Source organism: Cucumis sativus, chromosome 1 (genome assembly GCF_000004075.3).
Source record: "Cucumis sativus cultivar 9930 chromosome 1, Cucumber_9930_V3, whole genome shotgun sequence".
NCBI lineage: Eukaryota > Viridiplantae > Streptophyta > Magnoliopsida > Cucurbitales > Cucurbitaceae > Cucumis > Cucumis sativus.
The window spans coordinates 2,468,169-2,489,922 of NC_026655.2; the positions used below are offsets into that span (position 1 = coordinate 2,468,169).

The 21,754-nt window shown below is 31.1% G+C and overlaps 2 protein-coding genes and 1 long non-coding RNA gene across 5 annotated transcripts; 2 read left to right on the forward strand and 1 right to left on the reverse strand.

The window, feature by feature from the left end:
* The first annotated feature begins 11,764 nt into the window (after positions 1-11,764).
* LOC101209845 (glycosyltransferase BC10) lies at positions 11,765-15,513 on the forward strand. The gene is made up of 2 exons (XM_004137496.3): positions 11,765-12,664; positions 14,784-15,513. The coding sequence occupies exons 1-2, from the start codon at positions 11,954-11,956 to the stop codon at positions 15,426-15,428; spliced, it is 1,356 nt and encodes a 451-aa protein (XP_004137544.2). The 5' UTR covers positions 11,765-11,953; the 3' UTR covers positions 15,429-15,513.
* On the reverse strand, positions 15,503-20,480 carry LOC101210087 (LEAF RUST 10 DISEASE-RESISTANCE LOCUS RECEPTOR-LIKE PROTEIN KINASE-like 1.2). 3 transcript variants are annotated; one of them, XM_031880293.1, is made up of 5 exons: positions 20,234-20,370; positions 17,286-17,544; positions 17,124-17,153; positions 16,732-17,028; positions 15,503-16,626 (listed from the first exon to the last, which is right to left on the reverse strand). In XM_031880293.1, exons 2-5 carry the CDS (start codon positions 17,440-17,442, stop codon positions 15,692-15,694), a joined length of 1,419 nt encoding a protein of 472 aa, XP_031736153.1. In that variant the 5' UTR covers positions 17,443-17,544; positions 20,234-20,370; the 3' UTR covers positions 15,503-15,691. The 3 variants fall into 3 exon arrangements, with proteins under 3 accessions (XP_031736153.1, XP_011648955.1, XP_031736152.1); XM_011650653.2 differs by lacking the exon at positions 17,286-17,544 and having other exon boundaries at positions 15,562-16,626; positions 20,234-20,480; XM_031880292.1 differs by lacking the exon at positions 20,234-20,370 and having other exon boundaries at positions 15,573-16,626; positions 17,286-20,199.
* Positions 20,481-20,505: 25 nt separating this feature from the next.
* LOC116401774 lies at positions 20,506-21,729 on the forward strand. Its single transcript, XR_004214134.1, has 2 exons — positions 20,506-20,760; positions 21,303-21,729. It is a non-coding gene; the product is annotated as an uncharacterized LOC116401774 (long non-coding RNA).
* The last annotated feature ends 25 nt before the right edge of the window (positions 21,730-21,754 follow it).

Consider the following 21,754-nt stretch of genomic DNA (forward strand, 5'->3'; position numbering starts at 1 on the left):
TTACTCTATTTCATAATTTCCTTTGAAGTTATTTTTTCATTAGAAATAATTATTATACAATTGTATTTTAAATGGTTTAATTTATATAGCATATCTACCGTTATTAGTTAAATCAAACTACATCTTTTTTAATTATTTAATTATCTTTAGTTGAATAATATGTGATTAAGAATTAAATTTTTTACACGAACAACCATTTTCAATACCTATTAGAAATAGAGGTGATTAAACTATAATGAATTCGTAAATTATTTTTTAAAAAATAATTGCATATTTTTTTTTAAAAATTACTCTAAACAAATATTCCATACTATAAATAGTGTCTTAGATAATTTCAACTTTAGACGTTTTGTAATATTTCATAGTAAAGAAAATAAAGAACAACTAAGACACTATTTATAGTTAATAATATATGAATATGTTTGTATATAGTTGAGGAACCTTATTGTTAAATCATAGTAAATGTCCATGCCTGTCCAAAAATTTCTCTCTCCGCAATTAATGCGTAAAATTTCTAACAAATGTGGGGCTCGCTACAACTTTAAATACAAAATTGGGGGATTAAACTTTTCAATCTTATAAACAAAACTGAAAAATATGTCACATTAATACTTATACTAAGCTTTAAATCACAATAATTAAAGCAGTAATGAGTAAAGTAAAATTAAATTAGTTAGGAAAGTGATTAAAGATTTGACTTAAATGAAGGGAACGTAAAAAAAGAAAACCGAAGAACCGATGAAGGAGTCGGGGGGCACACAGGAGGTGCGTGCTGAGTATGCCACCGTCAATGTTGGCACGTGACCAACCCACTTCCCCACGAGCCTTTACAAGCTAAACCCGCAACCAAACAACCCAATATTCCAAAATTCTCATCACCTAAAAAGGTCTTTGTTGATTGCTTCAATTCATTCATACTTTTCTTCTATAATTTAAATATTTCCAACTTCATGGAATTCTGTTTTTTTTCTTTCTTCTCTTTTTCTTTTGCTAAATCATTAAAGAATTGGGTTGTCCATGTCAATATGCTTCAACAAACCATAGTGGAAAATCTTGCTCCCATTTGAGAGAAGTAGCCTAATCTAACATTTAATTTGCCATTCATTTCAGGTTTGACTATTTGTTATTATTTTGTTAGTGTGATCGATAAAGTACGAAGAATTGATCCTTCGATCTCAAGAAAAATAGTATATATGTTGATTATCAATTACGCTAACTTTTTATTGTACTAGTTACTAGTTACGAAGTATGTTATAAAGTATCATATTCTATAGGTTTTTTTTTCTAGTTTACCTTCTAAATTTTATAATTGAAATTTCCATTCACAAAAATTTGAAGAAAAAAATGTTCTTCCACAAATGATTGTGTTTTTCAGTCAAACTTGAGCATCTAACTCTAAATGTTTAATATTGTTGAGGGTTGTCCAAGACAAAGTTTAAAGTTCCCTAAGATATCCAGATGGGAGATAAGAGAACACACATCACAAAAAGAAAATGTTAGTGTTTTGAGATTCTAGCCAACTAGCCAGCCTAATAAATATATGTGAATAGAAAAACAACTAAGTTGGATACGGGATGACACACTACAACCTCGAGTGTCATGGTTGTCTTTGACACCATTGTCGTCACATGTAATGATAATCGTACGTTTAAGAGGACAAACTTATAAATAGTCTCACTCAACCACTTCAAGAAAGAAAATAAGTAATCCCTAAATCATATATTCAACTTTACTTCTTTTTGTGCTTACTTGGAATAATCACTCTTTTACTAACTGAGCATTAGAATGCAGTGTAAGATTTAACACCACACTAATGCAGGATCTCCTATACATACTAGCTCGAAGTATTTTTAAACCAAATCAAGAAAAAGTAGGTTGAATGTGAGGCAGCTAAACAATCCGCAGTGAAACCCAACACTAACAAGATTCAAATGCCAACAATGATATAGAATAGGAAAAAATATACGAAATAGTAATGAATAAAACAATCTAAAATATCACAAAAGTGATATTAGCTTAATGATATTAATATGACTTATATTTCTAGAGGTTGAAAATTCAGTCATCCACCTTTGTAATTGTGTACTTCAAATAAAAATGGATTTAAAATATCATTTTAAAAATAAAAACTATAATCAATCGCATTAATGATATTTAAGCCATTTCTATAAAAATGGTCCAATGAAATTCCCTAATGTGGAAGGGGTTTCCTTAATTTGGTTATGAATTTTCCTAAAGTGGAATTAGGGTTTGATTAATCAAAATTAGAAAAATCTTGATGAGATCGGACAACTGTCGCTTTCTGATTATTTTTTAAATTGAATGTTATTACTTGAATTTACTTCTAGCTAAGGTTCTGTTTGGAGTCGGAGATAATATATTCTACACTAGAATATCCTCCACGAATAAATGAGGATTATTGTCTTCACAGTTTATACTAAAACCTATCTCCATTAAAGTTACAATTCATACACCAATCTCAATAGAATAACACTTTTCTTCTCTTCTCTTTTTTTCCTTTTCCTTTTTAGTTACTTAAAGTTTTGATTATTTCTAAATATTTTGTAACTTAACAAACAACGTAAACGTGTTTAGTTAATTGACTCAATCTTTTTATTTTAAAAGTGAGAGGCTCGATCCTATTATTATTGTATTAAAAAAACAACAACTTTAGTTAAAGATTAATTTTAATAACTCTACGAAAAAAAATTAATCTTTAGACATAAAATTAAAATGGTTGAAAGTTAACCATTTTAGGCTGATTATTTAAAATAAATTGAAAAACAAAATTGACAACTTATAAACTTACTTGTTTATTTTGTTTAAAGGATATTCTAAAAAATCGTCTCAAATTTTTTAAAACTAAAAATTAAATTAAAATTTAGAATTTAGTTTTAAATTTTAATCTTCTTTCAATTTGTGAAAAAACGTTATTTGTTCCATCGTGAAAGACACAAATTTTTTTTGAAGAATTCGTGATGTATCTGATCCATGCATATAATATCATGTAAAATGAAAATAATCTTGTTTTGCCACCTAATATCGACCATATGTTCAAAAAATATCTAAAAAGAGAGAATTTAGATATGTTGATGAATAGCTAAAAACAGAATATATTTATATAATTCAAATCCTACTAACTAAAATGACATAGGTATAAAGTACGTGTTTAATGCTTTAGATTAAGAAGAAATTTTATTGAAAAAAATAATAATAAAAGAATGAGATGATGCATGATTCTTACTAGGTTTAGAAATATAAAGGGACGATAGATTATGTCACATTGTCACATGTGACAAACTCAAATATAAAGTTATCATTCACACATACATAATATATATATATAATGAAATATTAAATAATTGGATTAGGAAGAGTCAATAAGAAATTTGCTTCACCGACAACAGTTTAATTAAAAACAATACGCATATTGTTAACTATAATTAAGCTTTGTCATTTAGCACACTTAATTAATTAATTAATTGGGTTAATAATAGATAATTTTTACGTATTTATTTGTATGTTCTCTTTTTCAAAGTCAATCTTTACAGTTATAATTGTAAATTAAATAAATAATTATAATAAAACCACAATATTTATTTTGAAAAAGAATTACACAATTACAAATTTGATTTGGCTACTTTTGTCTCATCTTCTAAAGAGAGAGATTGGGTCAACAAAAGCATATAAATTAATAAACATGTATTATTTCTTTCTAAAGGAAAGTATATATTTTTTATGTCTCTGTCATTTTTTGTTTGTATCCTTTCTCTACAAGTAAATTTGATTGTGAAAGGAATCGAATTTTTTTAATATCGTTTTATAATTATCTAATCAAACGGTTATTCAACAAATATTAGTATATAATAAGTACTAAAATAAATAAATATATATATATTAGTATAAGCATTAGTTCATATAATGTTTAATATTTTTATTTTTACTACGTAGTATGCTATATGGTAAACACACCTATATTTATTACAATAATAACTTACTAGATGAAGATTGATTTTTCAATTTCTAAAGAGAAAACTATACTTACAATCAAGTTAGGCTTTCTTTGACCATGATTAAATAATATATATAAATAAAATGAAATTTAATTTATACATTTTCGATAGTTCTTAATTTTCTTCAATAGGTCAAAATAAATTTTTTTAAAAAAAGCTCATTGATATTATTTGAATTCTCTATAGCGTCAATTTTTACAAAAATATTTTTGCATGAAGTTCAATTATGGATAAAATAAACAGTACACCATATAAAATAAATGAACTTAAGTTTTATAAAGCATGATTGTCTTGTCCAAAGTAAATGTAGTTTGAACGTATAGTATATGTTAGCACCGAGTATGTAAGTACAAATCTCTAAACTCTTATGATACTAAAAAAATCAAGGTCTATGTCAAGAGTATAGTTTCTAAAAGCACTTTTCTCTAATTTTTAAATCCGAATATCTTACTTGGAATCTAATAAAGATTCATTAACCTATATCCAAATAGAAACCAACATCAACCTTAGAAATAGGTAAGTAAAACCATCTAAGTTCGACAAAACTAGACCTAACTAACAACTCCCTCGATAATAGAAGAAGAAGTACAAAAAAGATTTCATACTAAGTAATTGCACCATTCAACTCTCTATGACAATCAGGAAACATACTTAGCTCAAATTGAACTAAACAAGGAAGAAATACAACTTGGCAATTTAGAAAACTCAGTCAAATCCTCTCAAATTAGTTAATTTTGGTAAAATGATAAATTATTATAAATTAAAAAGTATAGGAAGTAAGATATCAAAATTTAAATTTAAATTATTACTTTGGTGAAAGTTGATTAACCATGAGGATATTTGAAAAGAAATAGGAAATAGGGATGGTAAGTAGAATGTAGGGTTTAGGAAAGGGAGGGGGGTGGGGGATAATAATGGAGTCGCATTCAAAGAGCGTTTGGTTTGGAGGCCAAAACGGGTGAGTAATATGACACACGGGATGCGCGTGTGGGGCGCGCTGGTGATGCGTACGCCACATGCCCGCCCTTCCCCATCACAAACTCTCTTTTTATTTTCTTTTTCTATACTTTTCATTTTACATTACCCTCCACAACCTCCATTTACACGCTATCTCTTCTCTAACAATAATTTTAGCCATCAATTTTCTTTTTTAAAAAATATAACTTCTTTTTTCTTTTGCCATCTATTTGTACTTTCTACTTCGTCTTTCAATTTCTAACAATGTGGGTTCAATTTACTTTTGAGATTTGATTGAGCGAATTTTATCAAATACCCACTTTTCATCATCAATAAATAATAATGATATTACCATAAATTTCTATTTTCTTGTATTTTCTCATCAAAATATCACTATTTATATAGGAGATGAAATTATACACACATGGGTAAAATGAGGGTATGCCAATTAGTTTTTTTAGGACACTAATCATGAAAATCTACATTACACCATTAATCTATTATTTATAATATAATTTAACGTTTTAGTTATTGTTGTTTTTAATTTTTGGGTTATGTATAATCTCTCACCCTCATAAGTTCTCTTTTAATTTATCAAAAAGTTGAAAACAAAAACTATAGGCCCAAATGGTATATGGAGCTCTGCGGCCTGCGGACCTTGGTTAAGACTTTTCTTCCTTTGATTCTTTCTTCTTCTTCTTTAGGGACATCTACAAGTTTAAACTACAACAACGGTAAAGTTCATAGATGATTTTTTCTTCCTTTTCTTTTGTTAGTTTTTTCATTAATCAAAACTACAAACAATGTATTATACGTACTTCGATGCTTAAGTTAAATTCTACTTCATGTGAAACTATCACATATTATTTAGAAAAAAAGTTGAATGGTGGGTTTTCTCATTTTTAGGAATGTAGATTTTAGATGACTAGATTAGGACATTAGATTCAACAAAAAGTGGGTAAGCTAGTCTTGGTGGACGAGGTGACCCAATTGTCTCACTTACTCTTGGTTGTTGTATTGTCCACTTTTTGTTGGCTTCTTCTCTAACCATATTTTCTACATGTACTACGTTTCTTCAAATTTGGAGTCACTTTTTTTTTTTTTTTATCTTTAGTATTTTTAACATTTTTTTTTAAATTTTCTCATGGATCCAAAATTACCTCAAATAATCCATAAATTTACGTGTTTTATTAATCATAGATTAACAACAACCAGCAAGGTTATGGTTTCGTCCACTATATAAGATATTGTGAAGATTTACATCAAGGATAGTGGAAATTAATTACTTAAAAGTATTCTAACATCCATTCCAGCTTTCTGGTTGGGTGGTTGCTTGTGGTATGCCTTCCCATGCCACACATTTAGATTAATATAATAATTTCTATACATTACTTAATTTAAAAAAGTTTCTTTTCAATTATCAAATTATAGTCATAGATTTCAATATCAACCGTCCAATTAAATTCAAGTATCATCATCTCTCCCCACTATTAAAACACATATCAAAAATTTTAAAATACATACATAAGAGATAAATTTTGTGGGTCCAACAAATTAACTTCACAACTTGAGTTCTTCAAATTATTATTATTATTTTTCAATTAGAACCACTTATTTGTTTTTTATCCACTAACAATATAGTATAATTAATTAATTAATTTGAAATTTCTATTTTTTTTTATAAATAATAATAACAATAATCTCCCTTTGAGTTGGAGATTCTTTATCCTTGAAACACCAACAAAAGCACTTGATTGGATTTTTATGTTCAACTTATCTATTTTTTTAGTTGATTTTCTATCAAATTATCCAATTCTTTGTTGAAAAACTAATTTCATTTAACTATAAGAACTAAACTTTATCATCGATTGAACATAACATTTTGTTATATTTTTGTTGAATTTCTAATAATTGTGCTCTTTACTCTAAATTACCCTATAAAAGTTAAACCTACGGTTATTATAAAAGCCCAATTTAAAAAAGAACTATGAGATTGAGAAATGATAAAGGATTATTTGGCATATCCAATTCTAGAAAAAGGGAGTGGGGAACCCAATATCAATTATCAAACACAAACTAATTAAAATCATTAACTTTTAGCCAATATAAATACTCTAATGAGATATTGCCATGTTGGTTAAGTTCAAAGATAAGTGTTCCACAACCTTCTTTACACTTTTGATTTTTTTTATTTGTCTTTTGAATTCTTGGATTTTTTATTTTTTATTTTAGTTCTTTACACTTTTCAAATAACTTAAATTCAATTTACTTCATTTTAATAAAATTTAAAAATAGTCACTTCAAAAATTAAGTTGCATTAACATTGCTACTATCCCTTTTGAAAACTTCCACGCCTCATTTCTCTCTCTTTAATGAAAATTATTCTTATTATTTAGTTGATGATAAAAGATTAATATTTAAATTTTATTAAAAAAATATATAAACTAAAATTAGAGCTTTAAGAGTTTTTCAAACAAAATCCATTCATACGCCTAAAATCCTAGTTAATCACCACTAAAGATATATATATATATATAGATACACGTATGTATGTATACATGTATCTATATAGATATACATGTATGTCAATTGAGAAATAACTTAGTCATGTTTGGTTTGCCTCTCTGTAACTTCATATATTGTAAACCATATTGATATGCATCGGTACAGTTACAAAATCATATATGATTGTCAGAGAAAGGACATTAGACTCTAATTAAGTGAAAAGAGTAAATAATTTCTCAAGAAGAGATATCGAACCTAACTTTTGTGTGCTTAGCTAATCCATACACTCTATGCACTATCATAAGCATTAGAGTGCAGTAAGCTTGAAAACACACTCGTAAAAGAAACTTTTGGCACATATTAACTTAAAAAGTGAGACCATCTAAGAAAAAGCATATTAGAGATTAGACATATATATATATATATATATAAGAGTTTCACGACGACGACGATTGTGTACGAGTATAGAAAGTAAAATGAAACCGTATATTTAAAATTTTATTTTATGTTAGATTTATCTTTTTTTTTTTTTAATTTGAGTGTGGTCACCTCAAATAGAAAAGGAAAAGGAAAAGGAAAAGGAAGGAGTCAATCTAGGATTTCATATGCATGCCACACAATTGCTTACATTATAGACTTTACACAAATGGGATATCTTGTGTTGAGCCCATCAATATTTTCACCTATATTATGTCTCTCTCTAAACTCTAAAGTTATAACATTACTTTCTTTAACTTTTTTTTTTTTTTGTTGCAACAAAATTTTGATTTGATGAATCCACAAGGATTGCACTACATAACATTATATATACACACACACACACACTTTTATCCATATAGTTTAAAATTAAATTGGTAACTCATCTATCATCAACACAATACTTTTAGTGCCCTAATCAAAATGAGTCAAATTGCCCCCTTTCATCCATCTCTCATTTTTTTGACCCACTTTTCTTTTCTTTTTCCCACTTTAATTAAGAGACACCCATCAATGTCATGATAATTAATATTCCTTTGGATAAACTATTTTTTTACAAAACGCACTATATACTTCAATTATTATTTTTGTTTCATTTAATTCTTACCAAAGCTTAAAAAATAAACTCATCTAAAGAGGCCACACTTCTTTAGTTGGGTCTTGTCAAAGGAGAGGGATATGATATGATCACTTCCTCCCTAATTAAATAAAGATTACTCTTCTATTTTTTTCCAATAAGGAAAATATGTGATTGAGAAGTTTATATAGAAATGCTTCTCGAACAAAACCGTTAAAAAGATGTCTAGACAATACTTTGATTAGTCTAAGTATGTAAGTATATGTTCATATAAGAAAAAAATGATAAATTTTTTTATAAGAAGAATACTTTAAAAACGATAACCCACTTAGTAGCATAAACACGTTAGAATGTGAAATTAATTGGAAAGACAATATCATTTTTTTGTCTTTTGTTGTTGACCAAAATAATTAATAAAGAAGCTTTCTTATCCACAAACTGTCATGTTGGTATTAGATTCATCTTTCCATTTCTAACATATGATGGCCATAGACATGGCAACCAACACCAACACAACCCCACCTTGTTAGTCTCTTATCCCCTTTTCAAAGCAGTTGACTTGCAACTTCAAATCATCTTTGATATAAGTTTGTGTTTTGTGTGTATACAAGTCACATTCTTTTAAACTTTTCAAATCAAATGTATGTATGCATATATGTTTTCATGTTGTTGCGTGGATAAAGAATTTATTAATGGAGGCCATTGCAACGTGACTACCAAATTTGCACGAATAAATGTAGAAGAGAAAAACAGTTCAAGATTATACCATGATTATTATAGGAGAAAGAGGTTGTAGAATTTTATTTTTGAATGTTCGAGAATCTCATTGAATATTAGAGTTATCATTGAACACTTTCAAGTATGGATGATATTTGTGTGTGTGACGTGTGAGTCATTAGCTCCACTAGCACCAAAGACATACATTTTAAGACTTTGGAAATCCGCTTCATGAAGCATTTGTCTCCCTTCCTTGAAAGACCAACTTAATTTGCATCATATTCTATCTTCATCTCCATAAAGATACAAGAGCATATGATCACATTTACAAATCCACAAAACCTAGAAGATTTCACACTATTGATGTATATTTGAAATAAGGCAATGTCGTTGATGCCAAAAAAATGGATCAACTACAAATCTGTATTGCTTTTAGGAAATGACGACATAGGTGCTCTAACAAAGAAAATCAAGTCATCGTCGCTCTAATGATCAAGTTTGTATTAAATATTTAAGTAACTTTGATAGTGAAAAAAAATAGAGAATTTTTAGTAATACCTTCGACCAATGACTTTGGTCGTTTGTACATATTAGCTACTACTCGAAATGGTAACTAATGTCACAGCCTAATGGTTCCATATCCTTTGAGGTCGATCTTCCAACATTGAGTTCCCTTGAGTTGCTCCAATATTAGTGCTTTGATCTTCTCCATGGGTCCTTTAGATTAAGAGTCGTCCATAAAGGTCCTCTGTATTACTGAAAGTTTTTTTTAAAATCTTTTAAATAAATTTTAATAATGATGACAAAATTGTGAAACTTAATTAAATTTATAGACATTCTTGTGTTAAAGATTGAAACATAGTGTTTAGTGAACGTGAAAATTTTGAAACTTACAAGCAAAAATCATACCTCATTCATGAAATTGAAATTGTAGTAGGTTGATTTTTAGGGACTAAATTGAAGTCAAATTCAAAATTTAATGAATAAAATGTAATATTTTAAAAGATATAGATCAAATAAAAACTTTTAATTAAACTATCTTCAAACCCTATTACAAATACTTAAATTTGAGAACAAATAATTAATAACCTGTTCCGTACCAATTTGGTTTTTTTATTTGTAATTTTCAACAACAATGTTAGAATTAAAAATAATGGTGTTAAAATGAGGTCTAAATCATTCTGAAAAAGATCTAACGTATTTAAAAACTCTCCAAATCTTTTTACAAAGTTGAACATCAAATCTTTGACCTAAATTAAAAAAAGCTATATCAATTACAATTGAGCTAAGTTTACTTTATCAAAACTTTGACACTTGTAGGTTATTAATACGTGTATACATACTTTTTATCTCATTGATTTGAGTTAGAGAAAATATATTTGATTAAACAGAGTGGAAACACAATTGATACATTGTTTTCAAGTTGAAACAAATTTAAGGCTTTATCCACACCTAAGATCAGGGCCTTGATGCAGTTTCATTTCCTTGCAAAATCGGATCATCCAGACCCAATCAAAGAACGGCCCAACTCTAGCATTAACTATATAGAGGCCCAGTAGAAAATCAGCCCAATTAGAGCCCATTAAAGCTCATATATCAGCCCAATGCGTATGATGAAAATCAGCCCATAAATTTCCCTAAATCCACCGTTTAGCATTGTATTCCATCATGTTACTTATTTTTCAATTGATTCAAATTTTCCAATTCAATGAAATGGTTTTTTTTTTAGGGTTTAGGGTTTAGAGTTTATGTTCATGTCAGCAACAACCATTTCAATAAACTAATGACAATTTTTTCGGCTCAACTCAAGTCCATATTCTTTAGTTTAGATGTTCTAATCTTCACGATAAACCCAAAAGAACAAAAAATAAGTTAGCCCTTCCTAAATTATTACATTTTTGTTATCAACTTAAATCTAATTAAATGCTATAACATGTATTAGCATTAGAAAATGGTAAGAATTGGAACCAAATCAAGATAATAATATCTATTAGTACAAATTAATCACCTACTTTAAATCATTAATTGTTCTAAATTTAATTATATATGATTGAAAAAATAAAATAGTAATAGCATGTAAAAAAACAAAATAGTTATATAAGAAACTTTGATGGGGAGGAGTTCCACGTGAGTGAAGAAGAAATTTTTTGTTTTTTCATTTGATGGCTATTGGGTGGCTGCTTAATGGTATATGTTCACGAAGACGCCGTGAGGGTCGCCCATGGTGGCTTAGACCAATAATATTAATACTCATTTTAAAAGTCCACCTCCAACTTATTTATAATTTTTACTTCAAAAACTATATTTATATATATGTATGTATTTTCAATTTCATTGCTTCGGTTACGTTTATTCAAGTTCTTTGCTTTGCTGTTTATACACGTTTACCATTTACACATTTTATTCTTTTTTTTTATATATATATTAATTACAAGTTACCAATTATTTTCCCATTTAAACTTTCTTCATAATTAACATCTTAAAAACGCCTATATACCATCAAACGCTTTCTCTAATCCCTTTAACAAACTTAAATATTTAAATCAAAATTTATGAATCCACACCTCATAATTCTATTTGTTGTAGAAATAAAAGTTGTGAAGATGGAGGAGAAGATTAGAGCAAAAATGTTAGAGAGGGTTGGAGGTAAAAGAAAAAAAAAGGGAAGTTACTTAAGAGCAATTAATAGTTAAGATTACAAAAAGGGATGTTAAGGAGAGGTATCCGTGTTGTGCTTTCCTCCTCTGTTTCTCATCATCTCTCTTACCTTTTCAGTTCTTCATCTTTTTCTTTGAAAAACAGAGCACACAAATTACTCATTCTTCATTCTCCATTCTCCATTCTCCATTCTCCATTCCCATTTCATTCAATGACGATCTCTTCCTCCAACCCCAAACTCCATATCCATTTCAAATCCTTCTTCTCTCCCTTCCTCCTCTTCTCCGCCGGCCTCGCTGCCGGCTTCACTCTTACTCTCTTCATCTTCCCTTTCCCTTTCTTCCAATTCTCCTCCTCTCTCTCCCTCCCTTTCACCTTCAACCAACTCCAACTCTCTCCCTCCCCTCTCCCCTCGTCTCCACCACCACCTCCGCCACCGCCCTCCCGTGTCGGGTTGAAGGAGTTTTTAAACCCTCCTCCCGTACTCCACGACATGACGGAGGAAGAGCTTTTATGGAGGGCCTCACTTGTTCCGCGCCGGATTCCGAAATTACCTTCGACGGAAACGACGACGTCAACGCGGAAGATCGCATTCTTGTTTCTGACGAAAGATGGAGTCAGTTTGGCTCCGCTTTGGGAACTGTTCTTTAAAGGGTACGCTGGACTGTACTCCATTTACGTTCATCGGACTCCTTCCTCCTCCTCTACCTCCACCGTCGATTCCTCCTCTGTTTTCTACGGTCGCTCAATCCCCAGTAAGGTTTGTTCGCAATCACTACTTTTCTTGACTCTCATGCTTTCAAATTAATTTCTATATTTTCATTACATTTTAAATTTAGTGGCAAATTCAATCCCATTAATTTCTATGTTTAATGAAAACTTTATCAAATTATATGAACTATTCATGAGATTTTATCACATTATTACTCAATCATTAGCACTTTTAAAATTATATGAACTCAGTTTTAATTTTTTACTATTAGGACATTTTAAAATCTATTCATGGTTAATTCTTGCATTTACTCCTATTAATTATTGTCTTTATTATTGTTATTATTATTTGTCATGTATGTTTTAATTAAGTAGATTTTTTACTAGTGATTTCTTAATCAATATCATATCCTTCCAACTTTATTTCTGGTGCCAAACCTTAATTAAAAACATATATCAGTAATCTCTAAACAACTATTAAATGTAAAAACCAAAATAATAATAATAACTGTTAAATGAGATAGAAATAAATTAATGATCTTTTCATTTTTCCTTACGTTACTGTGTGAAGTTTTGTTAATGGAAAACTTTGTCTCTCTTTAGTTATTTATGTTTAGGTCAAAATTAAAAACTTTTTATATTATTGAATTTTGCAGTCTTCTTGGCCATTCCATTTTTTTAAAAAATAGCTAATATGTTTTTACATTTAATTTATTTGTCATATCTTAGATTTTTTTTTAAAAAAATTTGTATATCTTTCTATACTTTTAAAATTAATGTACATTGAGTTTGCTTGCAATTTGAGCCATGCACAATCACAGTACAGTTGGCTTTTGAAGAAAATGAAAGCTGTATATATATATATGTATACACACAGATATAAATGATGAGTTTTCCTCATTTTGGTAATTTATTAAAATAGATAAACACTTTATAGAGTAATTGTATTTATTATATCAACCAATATTAGCTTTATTTCAACCTATGAAATATTCTAAAAGTAAATAATGTCGGTTGAAATTAACAATCTTTCTGTCCAAACCTTTATGATTTCAAAGCTTTCTTTTTTAATAGTAATAATAACAATAAACCCTTTTAGTTTAATTTCCTTTTGTGGGATATTAACCTCACTTAACTCTTATTTATTTGTTTTCTTATATACGATTTAATGTAATAACATGCACATACGTTATGTTCTTTTAATCATATCCCACGTACTGTATTAATTTGGGGGGAGATATATATACGCTTTACATGCAATTGTTTGAAGGGTATTTGTGATGGAATTTCCCTTTCTGTTTTGAGATTCCAATTTCCCAGTTGATCATCAAACCTTTTTTGCATTCTTTTCTTTATGCCTTCTTCCTTTGTCATGTGAAAATTTATATTTCACCCAAAGACAAGTATCCAACCCTTTTTTTATTTCCTTTCTTTCTTTCTTCCCCCTTTTTCCTTGCTTCTTGTTGGGAGGAAAGAAATAATACACAAGAAATGGGCATTGGCACCCTTATGGCTTGGCCTTTATCATCATTGGTAAAGAGTCTCACGTGTCTTATAATAGGTATAATATATGTTTGATGCTAGTTTGAGTTAGGCTTGTTTTAACAAAAATTAAGACTTAATATATTTCTTCATTCGAAAAGTACTACACTGATATAAATTATTTAGAATTTTGAATGGAACTAAAGACATATAAAGATAATGTGGTATTGCATATCTTTGTTTTTATTCAAAATTTTAAAGTTCTTATACTCTTAAGAGTTGTTTTTAGACAAAGTCAAAAGTAATATTACAATTTGAAATAAAACAAAGTTTGACTAAGTTTTTTTTTTGTTAATTTATCATAAAAATATGTCAAAGTTTTCCTTATTGTTAGGGTAAGAAATTATTTGATGACTTGTTGATTGGGCAAGAGATAATTTTAGTAGATCAAGAGTTCATAAATCATAGTAGGTGTCATGAGTTGTCTTCTTGATCATTTCAAATTGCAAAAGTAGTATACATATGTAAAATATGTCAACAATCATAACTTAAATCTTTCTTTTTTTAGTAAATTAGAATATCACATTAAACCTTTTTCAAGTATACATGAAATAACACGATGAAGATCTAAATCATAAAACTAGATCGAAAGTCTAAAAGATTTATACTTGTTGGATGGTTTTTAGGGAGTGAAGTGGGGAGAACCAAGCATGATGGAGGCAGAGAGAAGGCTACTAGCAAATGCATTATTAGATTTCTCCAACGAAAGATTCATCCTTCTATCAGAATCATGCATTCCACTCTTCAACTTCTCCACCGTTTACAATTACTTAATGGGCTCAAAATCCACATTCATTGAGGCCTATGACCTTCCAGGCCCAGTGGGCCGAGGCCGCTACAACCCAAAAATGCGGCCAATAATCAAGCTCCATCAATGGCGCAAGGGTTCCCAATGGTTCGAAATGGACCGAACCATCGCCTCCCAAGTCATCTCCGACCAAAAGTATTTCTCCGTCTTCCAAAAATTTTGCAAACCGTCTTGCTACATGGACGAGCACTACCTCCCCACCTTTGTTGGAATCCGATTCCCTAAGACCAACTCCAACCGGACCTTGACTTGGGTCGATTGGTCCAGAGGCGGCGCTCACCCGACCCGGTTCGTTAGAACCGATGTCACCCTTGAATTGCTTAAGAGGCTGAGGAATGGTGGCCACTGCGAGTATAATGGAGTTAAAACTAATCTCTGTCATTTGTTTGCTAGGAAGTTCATGGCTAATTCTTTGAATAGATTACTTATGTTTGCTCCTAAGCTCATGCATTTTAATCGTTAGGTGTGGCGTAAACTCATTCCCTTTTGAATTTTGAGATTATATGATTCTTTTATATGTGATTTCATAAGATGGGGTTCGGTAAAAATCTGCCCTTTATTATGTTCTCTTTTTATAAAGTGTAGTGTTGTAAGTGAACATAAAGAATGAAGAATCAATTCAATAAGTATATAAAAGAAATATATGCCGACCCATCAGTGTAATAGATTGATGAGGAAGATGAAGATGAAGTAGTTGACAAAAGATAAGGGAATAATGGAAGGGATTTAAGAGCTGATGGTTTCATTTGTTGCTGTTGAGGTGTTACTGCTAACCCAAGATACAGACATGGAACTTGGAGACGATCCATAGCCATTCTTTAGCAATACAGCATCGTCTGAAATGTCGGCCTCTCGATCTGTCACCTTCTCGGCGTTTTGTTTCTTTATGATGTTAAGAGTGTCGAGAACTTCCATCATTGTTGGTCTCTCGTCTTTCATACTTTGCAGGCATCGAAACGCCAACTCGGCTACGCTGGTTATCATCTCTTGGATTTTGTAGTCCGATTCGAAACCGAGTGATGGGTCGACGAATTCGTGTAGTGTGCTGTTTTGGATCTTGTTGATGGCCATGTTGAACAGGTTGATCTCTTGTCTATGCCTTGTGATGTCAACAGCAGGCATTGAGGATATCAGTTCAACAAGTACCACACCGAAGCTGAAGACGTCACTTTTGTCAGAGAGTTGGTAGCACTGATGGTACTCTGGATCGACATAGCCAGGAGTGCCTTGTGGAGCGGTTGAAACGTGTGTTACATCGAGTGGGAAGAGACGGGACAATCCGAAATCGGCTACTTTAACGCAGTAGTTGTTGTCGAGGAGAATGTTGTTGGTTTTGACATCTCGGTGGATGATTTCAGAAGCATGGAGATACACCAAAGCACTTGCAGTCTCTATAGCAATCTTCATTCTTGTACACCATGGAAGCTTGCCAGACTTTGCTAGTTTTCCATGGAGGTGATCAGCCACCGTGCCATTTGGGACGTATTCGTACACAAGCAGAAGCTCACGGCTACTGCGCGAGGTGCAACCGTAAAGCGAAACAAGGTTGCGGTGACGCAAGCGAGCAAGGATCTCTACCTCATTCATGAACTGCTCAACTCTCTTAAAATTACTCTCAAACAACCGTTTGACAGCAACGGCACGCCCATCCTTTAGTAAACCTAAACAGATACATATATGAACAAAAAAATCAATAAAAAAATAATCACCAACTAATAGTCAAGCATAAATAATGATTCGAACTAGATTTAAATGGTTGCTCTTACCAAAATACACAGTGCCAAAGCCTCCATCTCCAAGCTCTTTGTTGGAGTCAAAATGGTTTGTGGCTTCTTCAAGCTCTTTATAGGAGAAGAGGTGAACGCCCAAGTAGGTACCTCCATTCTCAACTTCTTCCACAGAAGACGGATTTGGGGGATTCGACGGATTCGACGGATTCAATGAAATGCTTCGTTGCACATACGGCAACGCATGAGACCTTCTACGACGAAGCTGACGCCATCGGTAGCAGATTACAAGAACAAGAAAGGTTAAAAGCAAAGCTCCAACACCACTGCATACCCCTGATACGAATCAAAACAAGAAAACTTTTAATCAATCTTCAAAGAGGCAAACGTGTGAACAGAGGAGGAAAAGACAAAGTAGGTTCATTTGTTACCGATGATAATCTTTGTTCTAGTCCTATTTCCTGAAACATTAAACACAACGATGTCAGCCTAAACATAACAAAAAAAAAAAAACATCAAACACTTTCAAACACCCAAAACAAAAGAATGCCAATATATTCTCATCAGTTCATGATAACACAATCTTAAAATACCATGTTTGCAGCTATTGGAATGAAGTCCATCGCTACAAGAACAAGCAAACTTATTGTTTTCCAATCTACAATAACCACCACTTTGCTCACATTTGCTGCAATCTTGTGCATTCCAATTCAGGAAAAAACCCCTTTTCCAAATCTCAACATAACTCATTTCCCTCAAATCAGCTACACTAGCAGTCAAGTTCTTGCGAATAGGAACATGAACCGAAGAACGACACGACTGTAAGGGAAAATTCTGAAACTCCAGAAGATCCTTGTGGAAAGTAGCAAAAGAAAAGTGGGTTGTGTTGTTAGTACAGCTAAGTTCATAGATGTAATCTTTGTACACTTTTGGACAATCATAGAAGAAGGAGAAATTTTCATTCTCTGAACTAAAATGGAATGGCTTTCCATCTAGACGAATGCCATGAGAGGGAGAGGGACATGAATGTGGATCGTCGTAAGCTGCGGCACTCACCAGTAAAAACGATTTGGTTTGGTGAAAAATGTCCTCGACGATAAAAATGTCATCGGAAATCTCAAGAACAGGGTAATCTCTGGAGCATTTGATTTTGAAATCTGGGTATCCACAGGAAGAATCTTGCACACCATCAATCCAAAAGGGGTATTCTATAACAGGGCCATGTCCACAATTTCTTGGCTCACAGTCCTTGAATGTTACAGAAGCTGAGGTTGAGAAGATGAGTGTAAAGAGACAAACAAGAGTTGGTTTGAAGAGGACTTGAAGTTTGGAAGCCATGGGAAGAAGAAGGTGAAGAGAATGAAGATGAGGAGAAATGGGAAATCTTTGCAGGTGGTTTTTGAATTGGTTAAAAGAGAGAGAGCAAATTAAAAAAGAAAAACAAGTGGGAAACTTTACCGGTTCTTCAACAACTACCCATATTTTCATAAACAAAAGAATTGTTTTTTTTTTTATAGATCAAATGGCTGAATTGGAGTACTCTTTTCAAACTTCTTACTGGGTATTGCTGAAATTTGTGGGATTTGGAGTGGATGTGCTTTTTGACGAAATTGCCCATTGAAATTGGGAATATTACTATTAAAATGACAGGAAATGAGGGAGAACAAATGGACAAGATAGGGACAAATTTGTCATTGTGAAAATGAAGATTTGGTAAAGGAAGTTTTCAAGTGGGGGAAGGTTTGATTAGTTGAAGAACAAAGAAAATGTAGAATAGAGGAAAACGATTCGTTAATTATAAAATAATTAGAGGGAGATAGATACCTACTCTATTTCGAGAAATGTATGGTGAATTGTTTAATACAATCAACATGACCATGTTGGCATATGACACGAAATAGTCAACTAATATGAGTATTACATGCATCATCAACTTTTTGTATGAAATTAATCTTTTTGCTTTCTTCTAGATGACATACAACTAGAAAACATAAAATTCACTTTTCAATAAAAAAAAAAAAGGAGATCAAGTAAACAGTAATTTCTGTGGTAAGAAATTTGAATCACACACTTTTTCATCAATAATACCTACTCTACATATGTGGAATTTGAACTTATTTTGGTTCATTTGCTTAGTTATGTTACATTTAGTAGATAGGTTAGACTCCATAAATATTCTTTTGAAGTTTTTAATATTCAACTTGACCTACAAGGGTTTTTAGAAACTGTGAATTGATGAAGGGATAGATCTATGTAACTATAGAATATTTACAAAGGTGGGATATGGATTATGAGGGTAAATGCATATTCATATCATAAACAAAACAAAACTATGCATCATTGGTACTTTAGGTATATTGTATGCATTGAAAATTGCTAATAATTAAATACTAGGTTTTTATAAATAAAATAATTAGATATTAACTCTAATGTACTTTCTTGGAATCTTCCATAATTAAATCTTTAAAATCACTAATTTTGAAATGAAAACTATGGGCATCGCAAGTTGTTTGCTTTCTAATTGTTTTTCATTCCCTCCTACCACTTACCAAATTTAATTTTAAAAAATGACGAAGAAAATTGAAAAATAAATAAATGTCGATTAGGATTAAAACCTAAACTTGCATATAGACTACCCTAAAGTTAGCATAAGAGTTTGCACATCTCAAAATAAAAGTCAAATCCTTAAATTCTAGATTGACTAATCAAGTTCATTTCATTTCACCATAACGAAAAAGATCAAATCGAACTCGCCGTTAACCCTCTATAACTTTGAGGCTCACATCTACTCAACCTATCTCAAGCAAGAGACAAAGAATGAGCTTGATATAAATAGCACCCGCTTGAAGAGATAAATAATTAATCTTTTTGTGCTAAACTAAACTAAATTACATATTATGTAGCTTAATCTTATAGACGTGATCTAGTGACGTGAGAAAGGTTGTATGTCACACTAGACCCTTGTAACATTCTAACTTTTGATCCTCTTGATAATTTTGATAATTTGAACTAGTATGACTAGAACAACCCTAACTTATCTTTTTTTTTTTAAAAAAAATTATTATTAGCTTTCAATAAATTAATTTTTTACTTTATTGAAAGAAAAAGAAAAATATGCAGAAGTTGGTTTCAAATAAATATAAAAATGTAGAGTCAAAAGTTTGACTGGGTCAACGCAGTAGGAAACAAAGAAAAGTGAGCCTCCAAAATTTGACTCACCAAATGCTTACACTCTAAACGCGCTATTGGCTTATTCCTTCTTTCTTTCTACGTCCTATTAATGTATTGATACCAATATTCTTACTTCACCCCAATGCCAACACTGTTTGAAACTAAAATAAAATCAACTTTGCATTAAAGAAAAATGAAAATGAAGATAATTAATAGCACAATGGAAATCGGTACTGGGTTTATGAAAAAAAGCTGAAGTTATTATTTGATGATTTATGAATTAGTTAATTAAGTTGGGAATCACAGAAAATGGGAAAAAAAAAAAAAAAAGCTGGAAGAGATGGATAGTAAAATATAAAATATATTATACCTGAGGAAGGAGGAGAATAGTTGTCGTCGTCGGCGAGAGACGGCTGAAAGAGGAGGAGGAAGGCGGTGGCGAAGATGAAGAGTGCGGCGGGGTAATGAAAAAGGAACTTATTCATTGTTTTCTGAAGTGTTTTAGAGGGAGGAATGATTAAGAGAAAGAAAGAAAGAAGAGAGTATTTAAGAGAAATAAAAGAAAGAGGAGAAGGTGAAATTTGGTGTGTATTTGACTATGGCCGCCATGACCATTCCATTGTTATCTTTTTCCAAATACATCAAATAATAATGATAACAATATTGGGCTTTCTTCACATGGTTTATTTTGGGTTGGGCTTTCCCAGCCCAATTCTTCACTTTCCTACCCTTTTCTAAGAAACCTTTTCCAAGTTTCCTATTTGCCCCTCGACGCTTTTAATAGTGAGGCTGATCGTTTTCTTGGGGCACAAACTCAACTAAACTTGTGAACCCTTATGTAAGCGAAATTCAATCTATTCATGCACCACCTACTATATACAAATGTGAAAGCTTAAGGTATAGTTTGTTTTATATTTAAGAGATCGATTATGTTTTAATTTCTTTAATTCACTAGGTGGTACGTATTAGAAATAAAAAGACATTCGGAAGCTGTTCGAGTTTTGGACACAAGGAGGAAGAATAGTTGTAAATTAAGTTTGGATGATGATGGTAAAGTTATAAAGTATAAAAATGTGAATTTGGAAGTCCATTTATTGGCCCCATCGAATCCATTTCTTTATACTTTTTGGGGCCCCTTAGCTTCTTCTCCTTTCCATCTTAATCTCATTTCTCAATTATTTTCATACCATTCCATGTTCCTCTCACTTTCTGTTCCTTTCCTTTCCTTTCCTTTCTTTTCTTTTCTTAATGTCCCAATAAACTCAATTTCCACCACCCAATTCCTCAAAAATACGAGTGGACTCCCACATTTTCAATTTATGATTGCTACGTTTAATTTTTTTTGAGTTATCTTTACAAATTTAATTCCTTTCCTTTTTTTTAGGCTATCTATTTGAATTTCCCTTCCATGGTATAAAAAATGTCTTTTTTTAATATAGATCACAATAAAACTTTGAAGAGATTGCAGAGGTTTGAAGATAACGGGGACGAATTGAAAAGATTGAGGCAGAGGATGTTTCATCGTTCGGAAGAGAAGGTTGTGGCAGTACTAGATTGAACAGATGGGCATGAGGGGACGGTGGTGGTGACGGGGCCGAAAGATGGTCGGATTGGAGATACCTTTCTTCGCGTGCATGAGGATTTGGAAAAATTAAAGTTTTAGAATATAAATTTGTAATTTTAAATTTATTAATAAAAAATAAAAAAACTATTTTATGTTTTTTCTATTGACATCAAATAATTGTTGCGGGAAGCGTTATCCAAAAAAATTTCGTCTTTTCCGCCAAAAACGCGAATTTTTCCAATTTGTGATCGTTTTTCCTTCTCCTTCCTATTTTGTGAGATACACAATTGTCATAGTAGACCGTTTTTGTTGTAGTACATAGACATA

Bases quoted from the DNA above. Each gene is read 5' to 3' on its own strand.
- LOC101210087 (XM_031880292.1), bottom strand. From the start codon at position 18,180: ATGAAAATATGGGTAGTTGTTGAAGAACCGGTAAAGTTTCCCACTTGT. The intron at 17,029-17,123 runs GTAACAAATGAA...GATTCGTATCAG, and splicing joins TAGAACAAAGATTATCATCG to GGGTATGCAGTGGTGTTGGA. The intron at 16,627-16,731 runs GTAAGAGCAACC...GTATCTGTTTAG, and splicing joins CTTTGGCACTGTGTATTTTG to GTTTACTAAAGGATGGGCGT.
- LOC101209845 (XM_004137496.3), top strand. From the start codon at position 11,954: ATGTTAAGGAGAGGTATCCGTGTTGTGCTTTCCTCCTCTGTTTCTCAT. The intron at 12,665-14,783 runs GTTTGTTCGCAA...GATGGTTTTTAG, and splicing joins GTCGCTCAATCCCCAGTAAG to GGAGTGAAGTGGGGAGAACC.